The sequence below is a fragment of the Eubalaena glacialis genome, chromosome 1, assembly GCF_028564815.1.
Source record: "Eubalaena glacialis isolate mEubGla1 chromosome 1, mEubGla1.1.hap2.+ XY, whole genome shotgun sequence".
NCBI classification, from domain to species: Eukaryota; Metazoa; Chordata; class Mammalia; order Artiodactyla; family Balaenidae; genus Eubalaena; species Eubalaena glacialis.
The window spans coordinates 33,662,519-33,687,564 of NC_083716.1; the positions used below are offsets into that span (position 1 = coordinate 33,662,519).

Here is a 25,046-nt window from a genome sequence, read left to right on the forward strand (position 1 = left end):
CAGGAACAAGGAGGTCCAAACATGTCCCTTCTTTGTCTTTTTGGCAAAATCTGTGGAGGTGACGAGCATGGATCTCTGGGTTCACAGGACTGAAAAAGATCCTTTTGAATATCAATGGAAAATTCTGATTGTGTCCTAGGCACTGCATTAAGGAACTGGTTCCAAGCTCTGAGGGTCAGGGGAAGGATAGCTAACAAGCTTGCACTGGGGCTGGGGAAGGAGAGAAGACACCATAAGTGGGTGGAAACCGCCTTTATTCATTTATAATTCAGGGAGTCATTCAAGAAATACGTATTGAGTACTGACTGTCAGAGAAACTCTGTACTGGGATCCGTGGTGGGGGGAGGGGACTGGTAGTAAAGACCATGGAGAGAATGTGAAATCTAAGCTCAGGAAGGAAGGATGGGTAGGAATTAGCCAGGTAGAAAGGGGTGTTAAGCCAGGGGAAGGCAAACTTCCTGTAGAGGACCAGATAATAAATATTTTAGTCTTTGCAGGCCATACAGTCTGGATTGCAGCTACTCAACTCTGCTGTTACAGGGAGAAATCAGCTGTAAACAACACATAAAGGAACGGGTGTGACTGTGTTCCAATAACTTTCCTTGGTGAAGAGTAAAATTTGAATTTCGTATAACTTTCACATGTTATGAAATATTATTATTCTTGTGATTTTTTTGAACCCTTTAAAAATGAGGAACCATTCTTAACTTATATTTTAAGAATATCTGTATTAAGGTATATGGGTGTTTAGTCAAGGCCATTCCTGAACTAGGAAGATAATATGCATTTCTAAACCAAAGAAACTCTTAGACCCTCACACCCAGGGCTGGAACTAGGGTGAGACAAGTAAGCTGCCTAGGGCTCAAAATTTAAGGAGGCACTCACTAATAAGTACAGGGTTGGCACTTGCAAGACCCTGCCTCCTTAAATTTTGCACCCTAGGCACCTGCTTGTCTCAGCCCAGGCCTGGCCCTGCTGCACCTGTGCACGATGGAGCACATTACTATGAAGTGGTGCCATCCTCCTCAACCATCACTGCCTCAGATGCCTTCCTTGTGATGCACAAGTTTGCAGGAGACAATCTGGTTCCCAGCCACTGCTCTGGGGAGCAGAATTTGGATAATTATAAAAACGACCTAAATGCATGATAAAAAGCTTGGGCAGAAGAGGAAGGAGAAACTATGCAGACTGGAGTTTGGAGAGAATTGTGGGGAGAAGGAAGATAGAAAGTTTTACTTGAAAGTTGTTGCTGTTGGGGTAGTGTAAGAAAGACTAAGAATGAGATCAATATCCAAAGGAAAGGTTTAACAAGATTCACTGTGCATTAAAAATTGGAAGCCTTCTTTGCTGCCCTCTTGACTTTCATTCATTATATCTATACCTATACATATATCTAGCTATATATTGCATATCACACATCTGAAAATGGACTTATATCCAAAATACATAAAGAATTCAATAATTAAAAAAAAAATTTTTTTTAAATGGGCACAGGATTTGAATAGGCATTTCTCCAAAGATGCATACATGGTCAACAAGCACATGAAAAGATGTTCAACATCACTAACCATCAGGAAAATGCAAATCAAAACTACAGTGAGATATCACTTCATACCCACTAGGATGGCTATAAGCAAAAAGATGGACACTAAGAAATGTTGGTCAGAACGTGGAGGAATTAGAAAGCTCACACATTGCTGTGGGAATGTAAAAAGCTGCAGCTGCTTTGGAAAAAGGTCTGGCAGTTCCTCAAAAAGCTAAGCACAATTATATGACCCAGCAATTCCACTCCTGGGTATATACTCAAGAAAACATATATCTACACGAAAACCTGTACACGAAAGTTCACAGCCAAAAAGCAGGAAAAAAACCAATGTCCAGCAACTGACGAATGGATAAAGAAAATGTGGTATATTCATACAATGGAATATTATTCAGCAGAAAAAAGTCACATAGTACTGATACATGCTACAATATAGATGAACTTTGAACCCTGAAAATATTATGCTCAGTGAAAGAGGCCAGTCACAAAAGACTACATACTATATGAGTCCATTCATATGAAAGTCCAGAATAGGGAAATCTATAGACATGGAAAGTAGATTAGTGGATGCTTAGGGCTGGGGGAGGGGGGAAGGGGTGGAAAGAATGGAGGGTGATAGCTAAAGGGTACGGGTTTTTTTTGAGGTGATAAAAATGTTCTAAAATTGTGGAGATGGTTGCATACATGTGTGAATATACCCCAAACCACTGGATTATATACTTTAAATAGGTAAACTGTATGCTATGTGAATTGTATCTCAATAAAACTATTTTAAAAAGAAAAAAAAAATCAAAGCATTTCTCCTTCTCTCCAAGGAGGTCTATTGGGTTTCAACGTATGGGCTCTCCTTGAAGATCATTGTGTCTTTGTGTTGCTGAAGACAGAGGTGGTTTTCTGCTGAGTTCTTTCTGAGGGTTTGAGGGGTGACGGCCTAAATGAGAGGGAAGGGGTTGGGGTTCAAGACCTGAGTGTTGGGGTTAGGGATTTGGATAACTGAGCTCTGTAAGACCCTTGCTTAATCTGAGGCTCTGAATGCATCCAGGCCCGCTGCTACAACAAAAAACTACTGGATGGGGCTCTTCAGGGTCAGAAAATGACCCTAGCACCATTGTCTGAGAAGAGGTTTTCAGGGAAGATCCTGCCTGAGCCATGAGTTAGTCTAGTCATGGAGGGTCAGGGGATGGTCACCGCCCTCTCCCCCCATTGCTAAAAATGCTTCAATCCTTGAGTGTTGAATCTGCATCACTCCAGGAGGCCTATAAGCCCTGAGGGGACTGCTGTACTTGAGTCAGCACCTGGGGGAGGGGGGGAGGGGCGGGGGGAAGAGGGCCACTTCATCACTCATGACTAAGGGGAAGTCATTCTATGGGCAGCCTGAGTTCCTCCTGTGTAAAAAATGCACAGTGTGGGTTAGATCAGGCCTCCATCTGATGCTCTTATCTTTGCCCACGGGTTCTGATTCTTTTCAGGCCACATTTTAACCACAGCCCATTTCCAGGGATGGGGCAGCCCTCTCCAGCTGCTAATTCTCATTATGCAGGACATCTGGGGAAAAGGAAAGAAAAGAAAAAAATCCTAATCTGATTGTGTCCCAAAGCTAACAGTTTATAGCAAAACTTAAAGCTAACAGTTTATAGCAAAAAAAAAAAAAGGGTAACAGTGGCCATGAATACATTCACCTTAAACTACGGCCCAGGGTCAGTGTTTTTCATTCCTTTTTTTTTCTCTTTTGTTGCCAAATCCTAGCCAAAGAGCTGGTGTAACTTCAGAGATGTGGAAGTAAATTCATTCTAAACTGCCCCAATGCAGCTAATAAGGGAAAGCTGTCCTATTGACAGCCCGTCACATTTTCCACTGATGCACTAGATGTGACTAAACTGCACAGGGGCTGGCCAGGAGCTGGATTCCCTTTCACTGTGCTCAGCAGGAAGGGGCCAGCATCGTCCTATACCCATGTCATGTCCCCGACATAACCCTTAGTAATGGAAGAGGAGGCCTGGCATGTCCCCAAGCACAGGCTTTGAGCTTAGCCTGGGCACCCTGTGAAATTTTAATTATTTCAAGGTCCAAACTGTACCCAAGTTGCAGGGAGACCAAATTTCCAGATAAGAAAACAAGACATGTTGCTATTTCAACTGCCATCTATTACAACACTGGACAGCAGGGCTCAACGGATATTTGATCATCCATAACAGTTACAACTTAGAAGATGAATTTATTATCGGCTGGTCCCTTTACACATAATAGAGAAAATAAAGAATCCAGGACATATATGCTGACAAAGGCAATTTATGTTAAACACTCAAATATTTTTCACTGCCTCTTAAGTTTAATTTTCTCTGCTAGAGAATAGAATAAAATGTGAAGGAGAAAGACACATTTTAGAAGGCAGAAAGCAGAACAGGGAATAGCAACGTAGAAGCTGGTGTTTAATTTAGTTTTCCTAGTCTGATCTCTAAAAAGTAAAACTTCATTTTTTCTATTTTGTTGTATATATTCTTTCACGGTAAATCCTCTTGTGGATCAAGGCAGGGAAACAAATGAAGCAATAAAACAGGACCTGGTGGGCTGTCTGCCCTGCCACCTTCACATTCTCCATGTTCCATCATTCAGTGCACGCAGAACTAGGTTACATGAGTGATTCCAGCAGAGGCAGGATCCTCTTGTACTTCATGTTCAGAATAACTCTAGGTACTTAAACTCCCCAAAATTCGGGCAAGGGGAGAATTTTTTTTTAAAGGAAAAGCACCTTTAACCAACATTTAACCTGGAGACTTTAGCCACTTGCCAAAATATGCCGTCTTGTTGAGCCAATAAATCGAAAGCAGGCAAGGGGGGTTGTAACTGAATAAGGGGTAGGTTTTAATTTTTTACAGGCAGGAGGAGGAGGATACCAATATGGTTAGTCAGTCAGCAAGCATTCATCCTCATTAATGTCTCCCATTCAAATCCATTCTTCCCTGCACAGCTGTGCAAACATAAATTAATTGGGTCATTTTGACGAAGGCATACAAGAAAAAAATTTTTTAATGTGAGGCAAAGGAACTAATTGGACAAATAACACATACTCTAAACATGTGGGAGGGATTAAGCAAGCTACCACATCATAGATGGAAGGACATACCTTCAAATGCGTAGCAGGGTAAACATTCCTGTGTGAGAAGGCACCAAAGAGTAGAAGGAGGTGGGGACAGTTCATGACAAAGCGCAAGATAAACAGCCCCAGGTGAGAAGAGGGGCCAGGCACCGTGCAGAGGACTTTATGGTAGCATTTCATTTAACCCCCCAAGAACCATTATTCCCAATTTACCTTTAAGGCAATTAGGGACAAGGAGGTTAAACAACTTGCCCAAGGTCACATGGCCAGTAGGTGTTGGAGTCAAAGCCACAATTTCAATTCAGGGCGACTGACTCCAGAGACCATGATTCTAAGCATGGCATTGTCCTGTTTTCTTAATACTTGGCATCGTGCTTGCACTATGGAGAGTATACAAAAGGTAGGGCCATTTCTTGACCTTAATAAACTTACAATCTGATTGGAGAGCCAGGACGGACACGTGAAATAATCAAAGAACAGGCACAGGAGCATAACCTTGGGGGTCTGCAGTTTTTTTAGCTGGAGGATGGAATTTACAGGAGCAGGGGGAAAGGGGCTATAATTCATCTGTGCAACTTTTGAGAAGGATTTCCACCAGACTCAAACTAAAGAATGAGATGCAGAGACAATACGATACTTTAGAGAATATTGATTCATTCCTGCCATGTTTGAATGTTCAAAAAAGGCTCTCCCTTTCAGAAATTACCCTTAAGAAAGGACAGGAGAATAAGCAACAATGTCATACTTGTATAGCACAGGGAACTATATTCAGTATCTTTAATGGAAAATAATATGAAAAATAATATATATATATATATATAAAAATAAATAAAACAATCACTTTGCTGTGCACCAGAAACTAACACAACATTGTAAATTAACTACAAAAAAAAAAAAAAAAAGAAAGAACGAACAAACAAACGAACAGGAGGACAATTGGCCCATCCCCCAGCTTCATATTTAGGGTTAATAAAAATGCCCACAGCCTCCAGGAAGCCCAGACAGAAAGAAGGAGAGAGAAGTTCCTGAGGTTTACTCTGCAGGAGGTGTGGCAGGCTCTCCCAGCCTCCAGAGACTAAGAAGCAGGAAAAAGATGATTTGCAACATCTCTTTGGTTCTTTTCTTTGGAAATTACCCATCCCAAGGCCTCTGACAGACAGAAAGGGACAGGTTTGAGCTAGGGACCAGTGAACATTCTCAGAAGAAGTGGCAGGGCTCCAGAAACTGGAGGAATGAATAAAGGCATGCCAAAAATTATTCTGAAATTGACATCAGATTCATGACCCTCATGACTGTATAAGTGTGTGGGGAACTCTGATAATGGTTTCAAGCCATCTACTTCCATTTACTTTGCTGTATTTAAATTTCTGTTGTGTTCTTAATGTTCAGTTTCAAGTGTACATGGATTTTAAAATCAATGCATTTTTAAGTGGGATGACATGTTGCCATCAGCAGCAGTTTCATGGTCAGCACTGGACAAGTCACCATAGTGCAGGCAGGACACACATGCCTGGAATGAGCTTTTTTCTCCTGTGTGGACAAAATTCTGTCAGAAGAGCTGGGGAGCATGTGGGGAGCTGACACCAACTCTTGACTCAGGTTTCATGAGGAACCAGATGAAGATTCAAAACCATATCCCTTGACACTTGCTGGGTTGAAGTGCCCATCAAATGTACAGAGAGAAGGGCCTGCAAGCTGTCACTTTTCAGGCAGGCTCCCAGGGCAGCCCTGACACTCTTGAGAACCAGAGCCGGGTCAGGGAATTTAGGGCAGAGCAAATATTCCCGAAATGTCCTGACCAAAAAGCAAAGAGCTCAGTTTAAGCTCCTGGTCAGTGGTTCTCAACTCCATAGAATCATAGAACCACCAGGGGAACTTTGAGAAATTATTCATGCTGTGCCCTACCCCAGTGATTCTGATTCAGAGGGTCTGGGGTGGAGCCTGGACATTGATTCTAACACATAACCAGGGTTAGAGCCACCATGTGGAACACGCGAAGTCTGAGATACTATGAGCATTAGTGAGTGGGGCTACTCAATAAACATACAGTGAAAAGAACAGAATTCTTTCGTTCCTTTGAAAGCTTAATCTAAATTTTATATCTTTCTTGATCTCGAGAAACTAAGAGTGTGAGTTGCCTGGATTACAGTCCTAGTTATACCACTTACTAGCTAAGTGACTGTGGGCAAGGTACAGAATTTCCTTGAGACTCCGTTTTCTTAGCAATACAATGGGGTTAATAATCAGACCATATCAGAAGGTAGTTGAGATGACTGCATGAAATCAAGTATGTAAGTTATTTGGCCCAATGCCTGGCACATGTAAAATGCACAATAAACATTAGCTCCCATGGTTGATGATGATTAAAATAAAAATATACTAGTCATATTTCAATAAAAGGGATGTTCTAGACCAGGTTTTATTTACTGGGCCAGGTTTTAAGGAACTGTGCAAAACTGAAATGCAAGAGTTATAGAAAGGGTTCTTCCATGAAGATCAGTTGAAGGAAGTACGGCTATTTAGCCAGAGAAGGGAAAAACCGAGATGATACATGGTGCTGGCTTCCGATGCAAGAATCAGGTCCAAGAGTGGGCAGCTAATTGTGTGCATTTCTAAAGCAGGAATCTTAACTTAAAGAGGGGGAACTGTGGATAGAACTCAGAGGGCCCAGAAATTTGGATGAAAAAAAATTTTTGTATTAATCTCAAATAGAAATTTAGCATTTCCTTCAATTATGAATGTAAGCAACAAACTTCAGTAATACTAGCAGTACCTGTGATTTTTGTCACCAACAGAAACCACAGATATTTCTATACATCATAGTCATGGAAGAGACCTAAAATAGTATTTATAATTAGGGTGACCAACTGCCCTGGTTTGCCCAAGACTGAGTGGCTTCCCAGAACATGGGACTTGCAGTGCTAAAACTGGGAAAGCCCCAGGCAAACCATTCCCTACTAACATTCATCACTACTTTGAAACTATGATCGCTATCACATTGCTAGATGCCATTATTGCATTATGCCATTATGGTACTCTGCTATATTACAATTTCAAAATTATCTTGATAAATGTATATCCACATAATCTGTGTCTTTTATGATCCTTTGTACTTCGTTTGATGCATTTAAAAGTGCTCTTCTCAGTTTAAAGACTTTACCAAATTGCCAAAAGGGCCTATGGCATAAAAAGGGTGAAGAGGGAAGGAACTGGGAACATTGCCTAGAAAACGGAGGAAAACACATTTAAGTTCCTTTAGGCCTTGCAACCTAAAAGCAAACAATGAGCTACATGGTAGAAGAGGACAGAAGCATGTATCTCAAAAGGACACAACTAGACAATCAGTTGAGGGAGCCATTTTCCCACTCCCAGTTGTCTCCATCTTATAATCCTGTGTACAGTAACCAGGGGCTCTCCCTAATTTCTTCTATCCTGATGACATATGTATGTGTATTTTGTTACTTATATTGTTGTGGCATTAACACAATCTTGATAGCTATCAATTCCAGTATCTGTTAGCTCTACTAGTTTCCAAAAACTACAAATGCTTCCTCTAAGAATCATTTGCCAGAACTGAAAATTTCCCATGAATTAAGACAATGGAGATTTGGATTTTTAAAAAAATCAACTTTAAAGAATTGATCAAAAGAAACTTTAACTCTTACCGGATACCACTGGGCTTCGGACAGACATTGGCTCCCATCTTGCCTAGTCACCACTGTTGACAGCCATTCCATGACTCTCCCACAAGGCAGTAAGAGACCGTTTCTCTTCCGATCAACGTAACTCCAAGCCCCCAGCCCAATGTGACCAGAAGGCAGAGTTCTCACAATTGCCCTTGTCCCAGTATATACAGATTTCTTTACTTCCCTGTCATTTTTACAAAATCTCCTCACTAACCAAGTGGACCGCTCCTTCTTGCTTTTGAATAAATCTTCTTCTACATCTTCACAATTATCAGGGAAGTCCTCAAAATGGCTCAGAAAGGTCTTGGCAGATGGGCTGTCAGTAAAATCCTCCCCGCAAAAGGTGTCACTTGAACATACTACATCGGCCTTCGGGCAAGAGCCTTCAAAGCACAAGTATTTGTCATTCAAGGGGTCACAATGATCATACTGCAGCTGCCTATTCTTATTGTCACAGTTACTTGCCAATTCCATCAGTTTACAAGTATACGCCATGTAATTGTTCTTTTGTTCCCCACCAACAGCAGGTAGTACACAGTTTCCACAATCATCCAAAATCAAGTTATCTGATAGGGGACAGAAAGTGTCTGACATTCTTCTGTCCACTTCATACTGAAAGTGAAATACCGCCATGTTGCTGTCAGGGTGTGCCCTGCCCGTCTCTATGATGGCTGATTGAGTTCCTAGTGGACTAATGCCCGCGGGAGGTCTGTCTATTTCCAGTTGAATTCCAGGGAACACCTTTCTTTCCAGTGAAGACGGGATTCCAGTTTCCAAACACAGGCTTTCCTCTGTGGTAGAATCGCACGTTTCATAAAACTGGCTCTGAGGAAGGCAACGCTGATGGTTTTTCAGTATGTTGTTGCAGTTAATGTTAAGGTTTTTCACAGAGTCTGGTATGCTTTTCTCCCAGCACTTTTCATTACTGTTCTCATCACTCGTTATTTTCTCCCTTGCTACTGAGAGAATCTGGGGCAAGTTGCTTCCAGAAGATTCTTCTGTAAGTTTGGTCAGTTGTGAGATGGTATGAGAAGTCTCCCCGCTCTGCCTGACAGGATGCGCCTTTGGAACATTGATGTCCGAGACCTTATCATTACTTTCATCTACAGCCGACTGAGCAGATATCACTTTTCGCTGAGTCACAGGTCTGAGAACAGAAGCTGCCATTTCTTCAGAAGTCATCTTGACCAATGAGCAGGCTTTAGCTATTGCTGTTTCTCCTCATTTGTGATCAAGTCAAAATGTTAATAAAACTATGGGTTATTAAAATAATCTCAGGTGTACAAGCCCTCTGAGGAACAAAGTGACAATTCCTTCATTTAGGTGCATTAAGAGCCAAATAAATTTCCCCAGTTATCACTTCCTACCATGTGCAGTATGCTCTTCTAGATCAAGGTTTTAAGGTGGTAGATCAATTTTCTTTCTTTGGTCATTTGAAGCAATTCTTTTGAAGACTTTTATTCGACATTGCATTCTGTAACCTCTGATTCATCACTGGCCTACAATGATTTAAAAATCCAGTTCGAATGTATCCTGTGAGAAAAAGGGATAATGTCAAACACTGTGGCACTAAACAGATTTTCAAAAATGAACTCATAATTCTAAGCTAAAGCAAAATATGAATCCATTTTGAGTAAGGAGTTTTGCAATCAGAAGTTGGTTTCATTTTTCTGATTCAATATTTCAGAACTTCTGTTTCCAGCCAGAATGGAGTAACAGAGACCAGATTTATATTCCTTCCTTAAACAACTGAAAAAATATCAGAAAAAAATAATGAAATAATGGTTTTCAGATATTGAACAACAGGCAACATAGAACAATGATCCCTGAAAGAAGAAAAAAACAAATAAGGTGAGCTCTATAAATGCCCTAGCTTACAGCTTGAGAGTTTTTAGGCTACCGGGGAAGGAGGTGGGACCCAGATGAAACCCAACAGTGTGTCTAATTTAAAGAGAAGTAGTTGAGAATTCAACGAGGCCAAGGAAGTTAGAGAAAGAAGACACATGAAGTAGAGAGGAGCAAAGATAAGGATGGTAGCAGGCTTCTCATAGAAACAATGCAAGCCAGAAGACAGTGGAGTAAACCTTTAAAGTACTGGGGGGGGGGAGGAAAAAAAATATATATATAGATATACTGCCTACTTAGACTTCTATACTCAGCAAAAATCTCTTGAAAACAAAAATGAAATAAGGACTTTTTAGACATAAAACGCTGGAAGAATTCATCACTAGCAAACTTACATATAAGAAATGGTAAAAGAAGTCCTTAAGGCAGAAGGGGAATGATACCTGATAGAAATCTGAATCTATAAAAAGAAATAAAGAGTATGAAAAATGTTAAATATGTGGATAAATACAATTTTTTCTTACTTTTTAAATAACTTAAGATAACTGACCATTTAAAGCAAAAATAATAACAATATATTGTGGAGTTACTAAAAATGCAGAAGTGAAATATATGACAATAATAGCACAAAGGTCAAGAGAGAGAAAATGGAAATATATTGTTATAAGATTATTTTCTACATGAATCGGGATAACATTACTTAAAGTCAGGTTGTCATAAGCTAAAGATGTATACTATAAGCCCCAGTGCAACCACTTTAACAAAAAAATATAGGAAGTAAGTAAAGATATTAGAATCTTAAAATTTTTTTCAAATAATAAAAAAGAAGGCAGAAAAAAGGAAAAGGTGAACAAAGAACAGATGCAACAAATGGGAGACAAATGATAGATTTAAACCTTTCAAAGAGCATCTTTGGGCAGTGTTTCTAATTTTTCCCCATAAAGTATATACATTTTTAACTCCCTCTGTTTCATTTGAATAAATTATTCAGTTGAATGTCAACTGACAAAAACATTTTCAATTTGTGAAAGACATTATTTAAAAAAATAATTTAGCCTATTTTATTCTCCAAATTATTGAACGCTGCTCTCTGTTGGGAACTGTGTAATGGGCTAGAAAGCCAGGACCTGCTTGCAAGTCTGTTAAGGAGAGAGAATTGAACAGATTTCAATCCAATGTGGCAAGTGCAATTATAAAGGATATGCAAGGCACTCTGGGCCCACAGGGTGCCCATCACAAGTATACTGTTTCTTTATAGGTAAAGCTGTTCTTCCCAAGGCAACTGATGAGCATTCAGGCTCTGCTGTCAACACCAGATTCGCCCTGTCTTTGCTCTTTGCCACACAGATGTCCCTCTTCTCCTTGCTTCCTCCTTTTCCGCTCTTCCCTTCTTCTCTTACATATATGTCCCCTCAAGCAAGGACAGTCACAAACTCTCACCTGCTCTCAGCACATGCAGGTCTTCACAACTACCTTGAAGGATCAGAGGATACCCTATCAATCATATACATCACAGGGAACAAACCAGCCCACCCAGAGCAGCAACGTCCTGGTACAACATCCTAACCCTTTCCACCTTTTGTGTCTTCCTTCCAACTGGGTTTCTTTTTAATTTTCTTCGGAAAATGCCTCTCTTATTTTTGTAGATATATGCTCAGTATAAAACAATTCAAACAATGCAGAAAAACACACACAATTTTTTTTACCTTAACACAAATTCCACCACCCAGAGATAACCATGATTAATACTACGAGGAACCTCCTTCCAGAATGCTCCCTATGTATTAACATACAGAGATATAAGTATATAATTACACAAATACCAGATCACACTGTACATGCTGTTTTATCCCTGCTTTTAAAAATTCAAAACATGAACAACTTTTCATGTCAAGAACTATACTGAATACTTTAAAGGCTTATGGCACCAGCTTTCAATATCTTTGCTCCATTTTTTAGAGGAATGTAATTTTTCAAGCCAAAGCCTTCAGATTGACAGTTCATCTGTCCTTTCTAACCCATGAGGAAGGTAATTCAAGGTAGGTGTTGCTTAAGTCCTGTTCTAAGCATTTTATAATGCTTATCTCATGTAATTCTCACTCAACTCTACCAGATAGTGTGATGGTTTTAAAATATGTCCACAAATTCTGTGATACTCCTCCTTTCAAAAGGTGGAGACTGATTCCCCTTTCCTTGAATGTGGGCTGTACTTAGTGACGTCCTTCTAACACAGACAATATCATGGAAGTAACAGTGTATGACTTCCGAGAATAGCTCATAAAAGTCATCGGAGTTTCTTCCTGGCTCTTCGTCTCTTGCTTTCTCTGGGGGAAATCAGCTACCATGTCATCAGGAGAGTTCCCTGTGGCAAGAACTGAAGCCTCCTGCCAACGGCTACTTGAGTGAGCCATCTTGGAAAGTGATCCTCTAACCTCAGTCAAGGCTCCGCATGAAGGCAGCCTCCGTCGACTTCTTGACTGTAACCTCACCAGTGATCCAGAGCCAGAAGCACTCACCTGAGCCCTTTCCAAATTCCTGACCCACAGAAACTGTGAGATCATAACTGTTTATTGTTTTGAGGCATTAAGTTTTGGGGATAATTTGTTGCACAGCAGTAAGTAACTAATATAGATGAGTTCCATCATTATCCACGTTTGAGAGATTAAAAACCCAAGCAGAGAAAAGCTAAGTCACTTGCCAAAGATCACACAGCTGGAAAATGGTGAAGTCAGGATTCAAATCCAAGAAGCCTGACTCTAGAACCTATGCTCTTCTCCATAGTTATGCTGCTTTCTTTGCTATCTAGTCTAAAACCCCACAGGTTTGAATTTCTGATGTCCCCTAGCTGCAGAGATCGATGGCTCCTGGGAGGATCCTCTTTTATTTGCATTCGTCTCTGGAAGAGGCTGAGGTTTCTGTTTTGCCTCCAGGTGTAACCAGGACTGAGCAACATCCCAGGAAAATGACTCCCTGGAGCACTGACTTGGCTCCATCTCACGTCATTCCTTTATTCGACAAATATTTATTGAGTACAAAATTAAATGAGGCAAGGATGTGCCCTTGATTTCCTTACAAGCTAATGCATCATCGGTTAAGATACAGTGCAAATAAGGTGATTATCTGGGTTAACACAGAGGAAGAGCATCTAAATCAGATGGTGGGCACAAGGTGGGAGTGACTGCAGGAAGTATTTCCTGGAAAAGATGATGACCGAGCTGAGGTATGAAAGACAATAAGGAGTTAGCTAGAAAAGAGGTGTACGAACTTTTACGAGAAGAGCAATTGTGGACTCTCCTAGAGAGAAACAGTAAGACACTGGCGCCTGGCAATTCCGGCAAATATTTTAACCACTTTGCGGTTTGATTTCCTCTCCTGTAAAATTGAAATAAAATCACCTACTCCATAAAACTGTGAAGGAAATGTTCTGAAAACCAAAAGTTCAGTGCAAATGTTTGTTATTCTATGCCTTGTAAATGTCTTGATGAGAGAAGATGACCAGAGTTTAGCAACTCTGTTGTATTTGTGACATGGTGTTGAATTACTTTTGCCAGATTCACACACTCCACTCCTCAGGTCCAGTCAAATTTGAATTTCTATTCTATAACTGGGATTGACTCCCTGAATCTCAGCTGCATGACCACAGCTGGTTATATGATCAATCTCGAACTGCCCTTACCACGTCTATAACATTGGAATGAAACACACATGTTGCAAATGTCAGCAGTGCCTGGCCCATCAGTAAATGTTAATTTTCTACCTATCTCCTCTAGGTTGTCTTTGAGGGAAGTTGGGTTTGGTTAGAGTTATGGTTAGCATTAGACTGTTAACTGAAGAAAAGCTGAAGCCCGAATGAAGATCAGAGTCTAACAGATTTGAAAAAGAAAGGGATGGAAAAAAGGATTCTTCATTTCTTAATGTGCACAGGTTTGTGGGGAAGATTGGAGAAGGGCCAGCCTGGGAGAGGTCAAACGATATGTGAGTTAAGACTATGGCAGAACAAGAGAAGACTTGTCAAGGTAGCATTTCCAAGCTAGAGATGAATTGGGATAGATAATGTGTCATGGGAAATGATTGGCCAGGAAGTAAAGTTATGGAGACGCAGGGGGTGCTAGAAATCCTGGCCAATCCTAGCTAGAAATCGTAGCCAATCCTAGCTAGAAATCCTAGCCAAATCTTGTAGTAAGACAAGAAAAAGAAATGAAAGGTATAAGAAGAATCAGGAGTGTCACAGAGTAAGTTTTCAGCTTCAGAGTAGGGGAATATCAGTCATAAATAACCTTGTTGATAAGTTTCCATGGGCTAAATCAGGGGGCTAGCAAACTACAGCACCAGGCCAAAATCTGGCCTGCTATCTGTTTTTGTAAATAAAATTTTATAGGAACACAGTCATGGCCATTCATTTATATAATGTCCATGGCTACTTTCACATTACAGTGGTAGAGTTGAGAAATTGTGACAGAGACCATGTGACCTGCAAAGCCAGAAATATTTACCATCTAGCCCTTTACAGAAAAAGTTTGCCAAACTACACACTAAATAAATGAGTTAACAAAATGCCTGTTTAGAGCCAGAAAACTAAGCGTGAGGCTTATTAGCCATTTTCATATATTTGAAGAACTGAGACGAGGAAAAAGGTTTGTTTCATAGTTTCAAAAGGTAAGATCAGGGCCAAAACAAATGAATTATTGGGGAGGCATGCTTTGGTTTAGTTTGATAAATAATTCCCTAACTTTTAGAGCTGTTCCACAAAGGACAGGCTATCTTGGACAGCAGTCTTCTCCTCATTGTTGATAGAAAGATTTAAACAGGAGAGGTATGATGTTCAGCATAGTAGGTATTCAGTGTCTGTTGAACAAATAATAGAGTGAATGAATGACTGCCTATAATGTTTAATTATAAAAACAATGGCTAATACTTATTGAGCATGTATTGTATGTCAGGCATGTTCTAAGCACAGTGTACATATTATCTCATTTCATCTTCATGTTTTATCTCATAAAATTATCAGTAGGGTGACAGAGACTTGTTAATTGTCCCCCCAAATCTGTTCTCATTTTCCTCAATAATAGAACTTCTGAATTTTGGTGAAGCATATGGCCATCCCTTTACTAGCCTCCCCTACAGCTAGATGTAGTAATACAAATAAGTTAGTGCTAATTAGATATAAGCAGAATGGTTTGCTACTTATGGACAGTGTCCTTGAAGGGAGAGAGTGTGCCCTTCTCTTCCTCCTCTTTCTCCCTTCTGCTGGCTGCAGGGAAGGCATGATGGCTGGAGCTAAAGCAGCCATATCAGACAGTGAGGTAAACATGAGAATAGATGCCTTGCATAGCAAAGAAACAAGATAGAAGCCACTGTGCCTGTTTCCTAGATTTGGAAGAGAGAAAAATAAAATGCTATCTTCTTTAAGCTACCACTATTTTAGGTTTTCTGTCACAGGCATCCAGATCTGTTCCTAACTAATAAAGGTGAGTACTATTGTCGTCCCCATTTTATGAATGAGGCTCAGAGTATCTGAGTGACTTATCTAAGAGTACAGAAGAGTGTAACAAGGAAGCTACATAGAAAATTCCTGCATTGGAGGGAAAGTTATAGTCCCTAATTCCTACTACATTTCCAATTTTATGCTCTTAAACCAGATGGAATGCTTTGTGTCATAAAAAATAGTAAAATTAGAAAAATATTAAATACAAGCATATTGTCTTTTCTAACTGTAGGTGTTGGAAGGAGGTGGAGCATAACAACAACAACAAAAACTAATCTACTAGACAATTGTCAATTATTTACTAAGCACCTGTTATATTCCACAGGGTTCAGAAAGCAAGATGGCCGAGGACCAGGGGATCAGTAAAGCTCTGATGGAGGGAGATTTGAGCTGGAACTTTACAAAGAGGTAGCAATTATTTTTATCCATATTCGGGTAGAATGAGCGTTGTAAAGAAAGATGAAGAAAATACAATGCATAACTGTGAATTCATCTGAAGCTCGTAGGAGAACATTTCAACTAATCAAAGAGGGCTTCCCTGGTGGCGCAGTGGTTGAGAATCTGCCTGCCAATGCAGGGGACACGGGTTCGAGCCCTGGTCTGGGAAGATCCCACATGCCGCGGAGCAACTGGGCCCGTGAGCCACAACTACTGAGCCTGCGCGTCTGGAGCCTGTGCTCCGCAACAAGAGAGGCCGCGATAGTGAGAGGCCCGTAGTGAGAGGCCCGCGCACCGCAATGAAGAGTGGCCCCCGCTCGCCGCAACTAGAGAAAGCCCTCGCAGAGAAACGAAGACCCAACACAGCTAAAAATAAATAAATTTATAAAAAAAAAACTAATCAAAGAAACTGAAAATTTCTCAGTAATTTCACCGTCATGGAAGAGAAATACTAGGGTAACCATCAAAGTTGGTAACAGAATAGTTCTATTTGCATCTTAACTTACAGGATTTTATAGAGTCCCTTTGAGTATCATGTGTACGACAAACAACCATGCCACAGTTATTTACTTATGCATGCTCTCCTCCAAAGTCCACTCAGCAAAGAGATTAAAGAAAATATTATGTCTGCACAACCCTTTCCTCCCTTTCTCCCAACCACAGGCACATGGAGTGCACAGTTGTAGGTGTATGCACACACCCACACCCAAACTCTGCATGATATGAGTCAGTCTTCACTCTTTCTTCTCCGGTGAATGTCTGCTGTTCCAGCCTCTCCTGACCTCCTTTCTCTGAACTATGATGACAGAAATTCCATAAGTCACAAAGAAACAAAGATTTTAAAACACTCCCAAAAGGCACTGGTGTACCCATCTAGATCATTTTCCAAGACTCCAACGACTTAACCCTTTGTGACTTCTACTCTCTTTATTAGAAAAGTTTCAGAGTTTGATGCTAGACTTATGACCCAGAAAACTCAGAGAGACCTTAATCTTTCTACTCTGTGTACACTGGATATCAGGAGTTGATTGATAGGTAGATGAGAAAGTTACACAAATAAATATTTTTGAATGAATACATTGATAGGTCTGCCGATACAGTAACATGGAGGATCACAAAAAAAGTTTGTCTATACAGGTTAATTCTCAATTGTAGAACTCCCAAGGAAAGGAAATCCTCACTGTAAACACAGTCTCCAGTCAGCTTGCAAATTGCCCCTTCTCTCCCTATTGCTCTCCCAGAAATACGGGGATACAGACATTAGTAGAATGTAACTTTAAGCCAAGAGCGGAGGCGAATAGGATTATGGGGTTGACACTCACAGGATGCATGCATACAAAGATTCATGTTTTTGATAAGATGATGAGAAGAGAGAAAAGTGGGCAGTAGAAGATGGTATTTGACCCTCCATGATTTAATCCCAATCGATTTTTTCCAGTTTCATCTTTGACCAATACCCTCAAGAAAAAGATATCCTGTCACACTGGTCTTTTTGCCCTTTATTGAACCAGCCGAGCACTTAATGCCTCTTGCATTTCCCTTACTACTGTCTTCTAACTTAACTAAGACTCCATCACCCAGCTTAAACAGCATCTCCTCTCTATAGCCCTCTCTGATGCTCACTTGTCAGCATTAATTGCTCTCATCTGTGTTTCCCATAGTTCTTCCCACATCTCACCATAGCATGTCACGGCACACTATATTGTAGTTATTGATAATGTAGGACCCCTGCATGGATTGAGAGCTTCTGAAAAACAAAGACCTTGCATCTTCAAACTTAAGGAGTTTTATAGAGACCCTGCACCCCACATTCCTGGCTTATACCTAGGCATATACTTGGTCTCAATAGGCATTTGAATCTCTCCTTCCTTTCCACGGCTATTTGAGCCCAATCCTTGCCCCTTAGAACCCATTAGAACTTAAGAGCTTCCAGTCTCCCAAATTCTAACCTCTTCCTCTTTCAATCCATCCCATACAATTTTTAGAAAAATCTTCCCCAAACACTATTCTCATCCTTTCATCCACATCAGTTGAGAAGGAACAGAGCGTCACATTATTTAGTGTGGTAAATCCAAACCTTACACCAATCCTCAAGAACATCATCAATCTGGGACTTCCCTGGTGGTGCAGTGGTTAAGAATCCGCCTGCCAATGCAGGGGACACGGGTTGAATCCCAGGTTCAGGAAGATCCCACATGCCACGGAACTAAGCCCGCGAGCCACAACTACTGAGCCCACGTGCTGCAACTACTGAAGCCTGCACACCTAGAGCCCGCGCACCGCAACGAAGAGTAGCCCTCGCTCTCTGCAACTAGAGAAAGCCCGCGCACAGCAACAAAGTCCAATGCAGCCAAAAATAAATTTTAAAAATTAAAAAAAAAAAAAAAAGACTATCATCAATCTGCAAGGACTTTGTTTTGGATTGGTTTTAATCAATATATCTACTTGGAGAAAGATAACATCCTAACCATACTGAGGCTTCTAATCCATAAACATGATGTAACTAACTCGTACTAGTGCTTCTCTCTCCACATATATATGAATATATGTAGGTATATGTATATACACATCTCTGTATATATATACATATCTTCTCTTTTTTGCTGTTCCATAACTATTTTATTGTGATTTAAAAGCTTTGCCCAAAACAATATCTGATTTCCTCAGAGATAATATTTAAGTGAAATACCTCTGTATTAAAACTAGATTAGATATCATGGACATCTAATAGTATTTTAAAAATAAAATACTGGGAGCAAGATGTGCCTTAGAATTAAATTGGTTTTATTGTTTTTAGGTAGAATAATGCCTGCATGTTTACTGTTTTTATGAATGTGACATATTGTGTGATAGCTAGGCCTAGCAGCTGTCTCATGGTGAGTGATACTTATATAAGAGCAACCTAAAAAAAGAAAACTCTGTAGATCCTGGGGGAAAGAGGGACCCTTCCTGACTATTTTCGGCATGTCATAGATGGAAGAGCTGCTGCAGGGCCAGGCTGCTTTCACAGTGTGTGTGTCACTTGCAGAACGTCACACAGCTGAACTGTGTGTGCTCGCAGGAGGCAGAGGACAGCAGGTGTGTAAAGTGGCCATGCTGTATAGAGGCAGGGCCAACCACACAGCCCGCTGGAGTCTCAGGGAAGAGCAAGCCATGCATGGCATTGTTGTCTGAATGTGAACTCTTAATAGATTATTAACATAAAGTATTTTCTTATAATCCTCAAGAATTTTTGGCTCATCTGGAACCTTTTGTGAAGGTGGTGGAGGGCTACCAAGGCAGCTAGATCTGAGAAGCCACAATCCTGGAGAGCAGGGAAGCCCAGAGAAGAAAGTCTGACATTTGCTTCCACCTTGTCCTACAATGAATTTGCTACTTTGAAAATGATGGTTGACTCTCTACAAAACAGAAACAGACTCACAGACATAGGGAACAGACGTGTGGCTGCCAAAGGGGAGGGGGGATGGGGGAGGGATGGACTGGGAGTTTGGGGTTAGTAGATGCCAACTATTACATATAGAATGGATAAACAACAAGGTCCTATTGTATAGCACAGAGAACTATATTCAATATCTTGGGATAAACCATAATGAAAAGAACATAAAAAAGAATGTATATATGTGTATAACTGAGTCACTTTGTTGTACAGCAGAAATTAACACAACATTGTAAATCAACTATACTTCAATAAAAAAATAAGTTAAAAAAATAACTAAAATGGAAAGTGATGGTTGAGAGGCTCAGACATAGATTACACAGATTAATATTTTGTATTCATCTATATAGAGGTGTTGCACATCTTTTGTTAAATTTGTTCCTATGTCGGTGCTGCTATTGTAAATGGAATTATTTTACATTTCATTTTCTAGTTGTTTGCTGCTAGAATGCAGAAATACAATTGATTATTGTGTGTAGACATTATAACTTATACCCTTGCTAAGGTCACTTATTACTTCTAGCAGATAATTTGTAGGTGACTTAGAATTTTCTGCACGGACATCCATGTCATCTTCAAATAAAGAGTTTTGCTTTCTTTCTTTCTAAAATGTATACATTTTGTTTCTTTTCTTCCTTTTCTGCACTTGCTAGGATCTCCAATTTTGATGCTAATATAAGTATAAAGAGTGCATATCCTTGCCATGTTCTTAGTTTTAGAGAGTATTCTATACATGATTACTTAATAGGATGTTAGGTGTAGGTGTCTCATAAATGCCCATTGTTAAACTGAGCATGTTTCTTTGTATTCCTAGTTTGCTGGAATTTTTATCACAAATGAGTTTTGCCCAATGCTTTTTCTGCATTTATTGAGATAACTATAATTTTTCTCCTCTAATAAGTTAACATGGTATAGGAATGCAAGAGATTTCTGTGCATTAATTTTATATCCTGCTACTTTACCAAATTCATTGATTAGCTCTAGTAGTTTTCTGGTAGCATCTTTAGGATTCTCTATGTATAGTATCATGTCATCTGCAAACAGTGACAGTTTTACTTCTTTTCCAATTTGGATTCCTTTTCTTTCTTTTTCTTCTCTGATTGCCGTGGCTAAAACTTCCAAAACTATGTTGAATAACAGTGGTGAGAGTGGGCAACCTTGTCTTGTTCCTGATCTTAGAGGAAATGGTTTCAGTTTTTCACCATTGAGAACGATGTTGGCTGTGGGTTTGTCATATATGGCCTTTATTATGTTGAGGTAGTTCCCTCTGTGCCCACTTCCTGGAGAGTTTTTATCATAAGTGGTTGTTGAATTTTGTCGAAAGCTTTTTCTGCGTCTGTTGAGATTATCATATGGTTTTTATCCTTCAGTTTGTTAATATGGTGTATCACATGGATTGATTTGCATATATGAAGAATCCTTGCATTCCTGGGATAAACCCCACTTTAAAGGATGCTCAACATCACTAATCATTAGAGAAATGCAAATCAAAACCACAATGAGGTATCACCTCTCACCGGTCAGAATGGCCATCATCAAAAAATCTACAAACAATCAATGCCAGAGAGGGTGTGGAGAAAAGGGAGCCCCCTTGCACTGTTGGTGGGAATGTAAATTGATACAGCCACTATGGAGAACAGTATGGTGGTTCCTTAAAAAGTGAGAGAGTAGCATTGACATATATACACTACCAAATGTAAAATAGATAGCCAGTGGGAAGCAGCTGCATAGCACAGGGACATCAGCTCGGTGCTTTGTGACCACCTAGAGGGGTGGGATAGGGAGGGTGGGAGGGAGGCACAAGAGGGAGGGGATATGGGGATATATGTATACATATAGCTGATTCACTTTGTTATACAGCAGAAACTTGTACAGCAATTATAATTATATAAACATTGTAAAGCAATTATACTCCAATAAAGATGTAAAAAAAAAAAAGTTAACATGGTAAACTATACTAATTGATTTTCAAGTATTGAAAGAATTTTGCAAATTCATGGAAAATTCAAAAAACCTAGAGTAACCAAAATAATTTTTAAGGGGAGAACAAATTGGAGGACTTACACAACCTATTTTCAAGACTTCTACAAAGCTACAGTAAACTTGATGGTATGCTATCAGCATAAGGATAGAAATTTAGGTCAATGGAATAGAATAGAGTCTAGAAATAGAACAACACATTTAGTCAATTGGCTTTTCAACAAAGGTGCATAGGTAATTCAATGGGGAAAGGACAGTCAATAAATGGCCCTGGATCCGAATAGAAAAACAGTGAACATCAACCCCTACATCACAATACACAACAATTAATTCAGAATGATTTACTGTGCTAAACATAAAATCTAAAACTATAAAACTTCTAGAAGAAAACAGGAGAAATCTTCATGACCCTGGGATACAGAAACATTTCTTAGAACACAAAAAGCACTAACCATAAAAGGGAAAAAAAAGGTAAAATGGACTTAATCAAAATTTAAAACTTCCACTCTTCAAAAAAAAAATACCATTAAGAAACAAAAAGGTCCTGTTGCCTGTGGAGTCTCTGCTGAAATGAATGAGGATTCGAGCTCTAGGATGAGACAGAAAATGAAAGCATGTTGTTTGCCAGGACACTGTGGGTTTATATTGATGTGTAACAAGTTGATTTGGAACACTGGAATTTCACTCTGTTCTGTTTATTTTATTTTATTTTTTTGTAAAGGCAGTTAACTAGTCCCAGGAAGGATCCTTCAGTTACATAAAATTTTGTTTTATGAAATGTCATGGCTCCATTCATAATTTTGTCTTGTTCTTCCTATTGGTATATACAACTTTCAGAGCTCTTGTATTTGGAAAGCTGGAAGGGCCCAGACTTTGAAATAGTGTCTTGTTTTCACTGTTTTTGTTTTGTTTTTGTTGGTTTTTTTTTTTGTTTGTTTTTTTAAACTAAAGCTATATAAAGCTTGTGGATTAAACAATAAATTTCTAAATTTAAAAAAAAAAAAAAAAAGAAACAAAAAGGCAAGTCACAGATTGGGAGAAAATATTCACAATATATATACCTGAAAAGTTCTTGTATCCAGAATATATATTAAAAACTCTTATAACTCAATAATAACCAGATAAGCCAATTTTTAAAAATGGGCAAAAGACTTGAACAGACACTCCACCAGATAATATAACGGGAACAGCCTAATAACAAATTGTGACAGATCAACAAAATTTCTGTATGGAAAAAAAAAGTGAACCTCAATCCCTTCTTCACACCATACACAAAAGTTAACTCAAAATGGATGACAGTCCTAAATATAAATGCTAAAATTATAAACTTTCTAAAAGAAAGCATAGGAGAAAATCTTTATAACCACTGGAATAAGCAGAAATTTCTTAGACTGAACACAAAAGTACAACCACAAAAGAAAAACAATTGATAATGTGAACTGTATCACAATTAAAAATATCTGCTCTTCAAAAGGCAAGCCATAATATGGTAGAAAATATTTGTAATATAAATATCTAACAAGGGCTCTGCATCCAGAATACATAAAGATCTCCTACAACTCAATAATAAAAAGACAAGACAATCTTTAAAAATGGGCAAAGATTTGAATAATCTCTTTTCAAAAGAAGAAATACAAGCACATGAAAAGATGTTCAACATCATCAGTCATCAGGGAAATGCCAATTAAACTCTCAATGAGATAGCACTTTATGCCCACTAGGATGGCTGAAATTAAAAAAATTGACCATACCAAAGTTGGTAAGAATGTGGAGCAACTGGAATATTGTGGCGGGAATATAAAATGGTACAGCCATTTTGGAAAACGATTTGGCGTTTTCTTATAAAGCTAAATATTCATTTACCATATGACTTCCAAATTCCAAATTCCAAACTCAGAGAAGAAAAATAAAAGCATGCATTCACAAACAGACTTGTATGCAAATGTTTATAGCAGCTTTATTCATAATAGCCTCAAACCAGGAACAACCCAAAAGTCTATTAACAGATAAGTAAACAACCTGAGATCTATTCATAGAATAGAATACTGCTCAGCAATTTTAAAAAATGATCTTCTGATGCTGTAACAAACGTAATCTCAAAATTTTGAGATTCAAAACATAAATCTCAAAAATATTAGGTTGTATGAAAGAAGCCAGACACTGACTGATTCCATTTATTTGAAGTTCTAGATCAATGCTGTCCAATATAGTAGCCACTAGCCACATGTGGCTATTTAAGTGTAAGTAAAAAATTAATTTAAGTGGAATTAAAAATTCAGTTTCTCAGCTGCCACATTTCAATAGTCATATGTGACTGGTGGCAACTGTACAGGACAGCACAGATATAGAGAACATTTCCATCCTGCATAAAGTTTGGTAGGACAGTGCTGTTAGAAAACATGCAAAATTATGGTATTCAGGAGAATCAGATGAGTGGTCACTGGGGGTTGGTGGCAGGGTGGGAAGGAGTGGAAAGACTATAAAATGGCACAAAGGCACTTTCTGAGGATGGTGGAAATGCTCTATATCTTGATTGGGGTGGTAGCTACCCAGGTGTATACGCATTCAATGGTATACATTACCCCACATCAGCTTTTCAAGTGGACCACAGGGCTCATTCCATTCCCACTTCGACTCTCAGCCAGGCACCTCTGAGCACTGAACCGCCTGCTCAACTGTACAATGTGGTGCTGAGAGAGCACCAGGACGGTGGAAACATTCCATCTACGTTTGTCTCCATTTGACCTTGCTAAGGCTTAGTTTCTATATCTGTAAAAAGGGCGGGGGGGGGGGGGGGAGTAAAAGTTTCTCATGTAATACTCACAATAATCCTATGAAGTAGAAATCCCTCAAAAAATAGTACCTTTTATTCTTATCATTATAAAAACTTCTCCAGAGTCTTCACATATAAGTTCCTGATGTAGGACCATGTCTATTTTCCTGTAAACCACCTCTGAGGACTATAATAATAGAGGCTCAATAAATATTTGCTCACTTACTGCTTTGTGTAGAATATTATTTGTATGTTAGCATGAGATGATTCTCCTTAACTCATCCAGTGCATGCGGCTAAATGATTCTTTAAGTTGTACACGTTTACTGGGTGCTTAGCACACGTGCAAGGTAGTACATGACTTCACAGAAAGAGAAAGGCACAGCCAATGCCTTTGTTATTATAGAGCTACAAGGAAAAAACTTAGGATATGAGCTATTATCATGAAATACTGAATAGTACAGTCCAGCCAGTTAAAAAGTGGGGGGAATCACTCAACAGTGTGTACTAATTGTGCACCAGATAAAAAATGAAGATACAGGTGGCAGAATTCCGAATGAACTCAAGTCACAAGTGAAGAATTCCTAGAAAATGTCAGTCTTTAAAAGAGGACTCTGCCCTGGGAAGCAAGGCCAGGGAGAAAACGGAGGAGAGAGGGAGAAGGAGTCTTGTCTTGGAGATGGGATGGAAAGTCATGGGTTGGCTGGCACATGGAGGCTACTGTGCCCTTGCTAAGCCTAACTGTAGCAGAAGCAGTAGAACCA

The 25,046-nt window shown here is 39.4% G+C and overlaps 1 protein-coding gene across 6 annotated transcripts in view; it reads right to left on the bottom strand.

The window, feature by feature from the left end:
- Positions 1 to 25,046, bottom strand: part of PLCE1 (phospholipase C epsilon 1) — a 320,122-nt gene that overhangs the window by 268,993 nt on the left and 26,083 nt on the right. For 5 of the 6 annotated variants that reach the window (XM_061169296.1, XM_061169454.1, XM_061169606.1 and 2 more), the window contains one exon: positions 8,306 to 9,859. In XM_061169296.1, coding sequence (XP_061025279.1) covers positions 8,306 to 9,508 — 1,203 coding nt within the window. In that variant the 5' untranslated portion in view covers positions 9,509 to 9,859. Of the gene's footprint in view, positions 1 to 8,305; positions 9,860 to 24,092; positions 24,265 to 25,046 lie in introns of those variants that run through there. The other variant, XM_061169530.1, reaches the window with a different exon arrangement.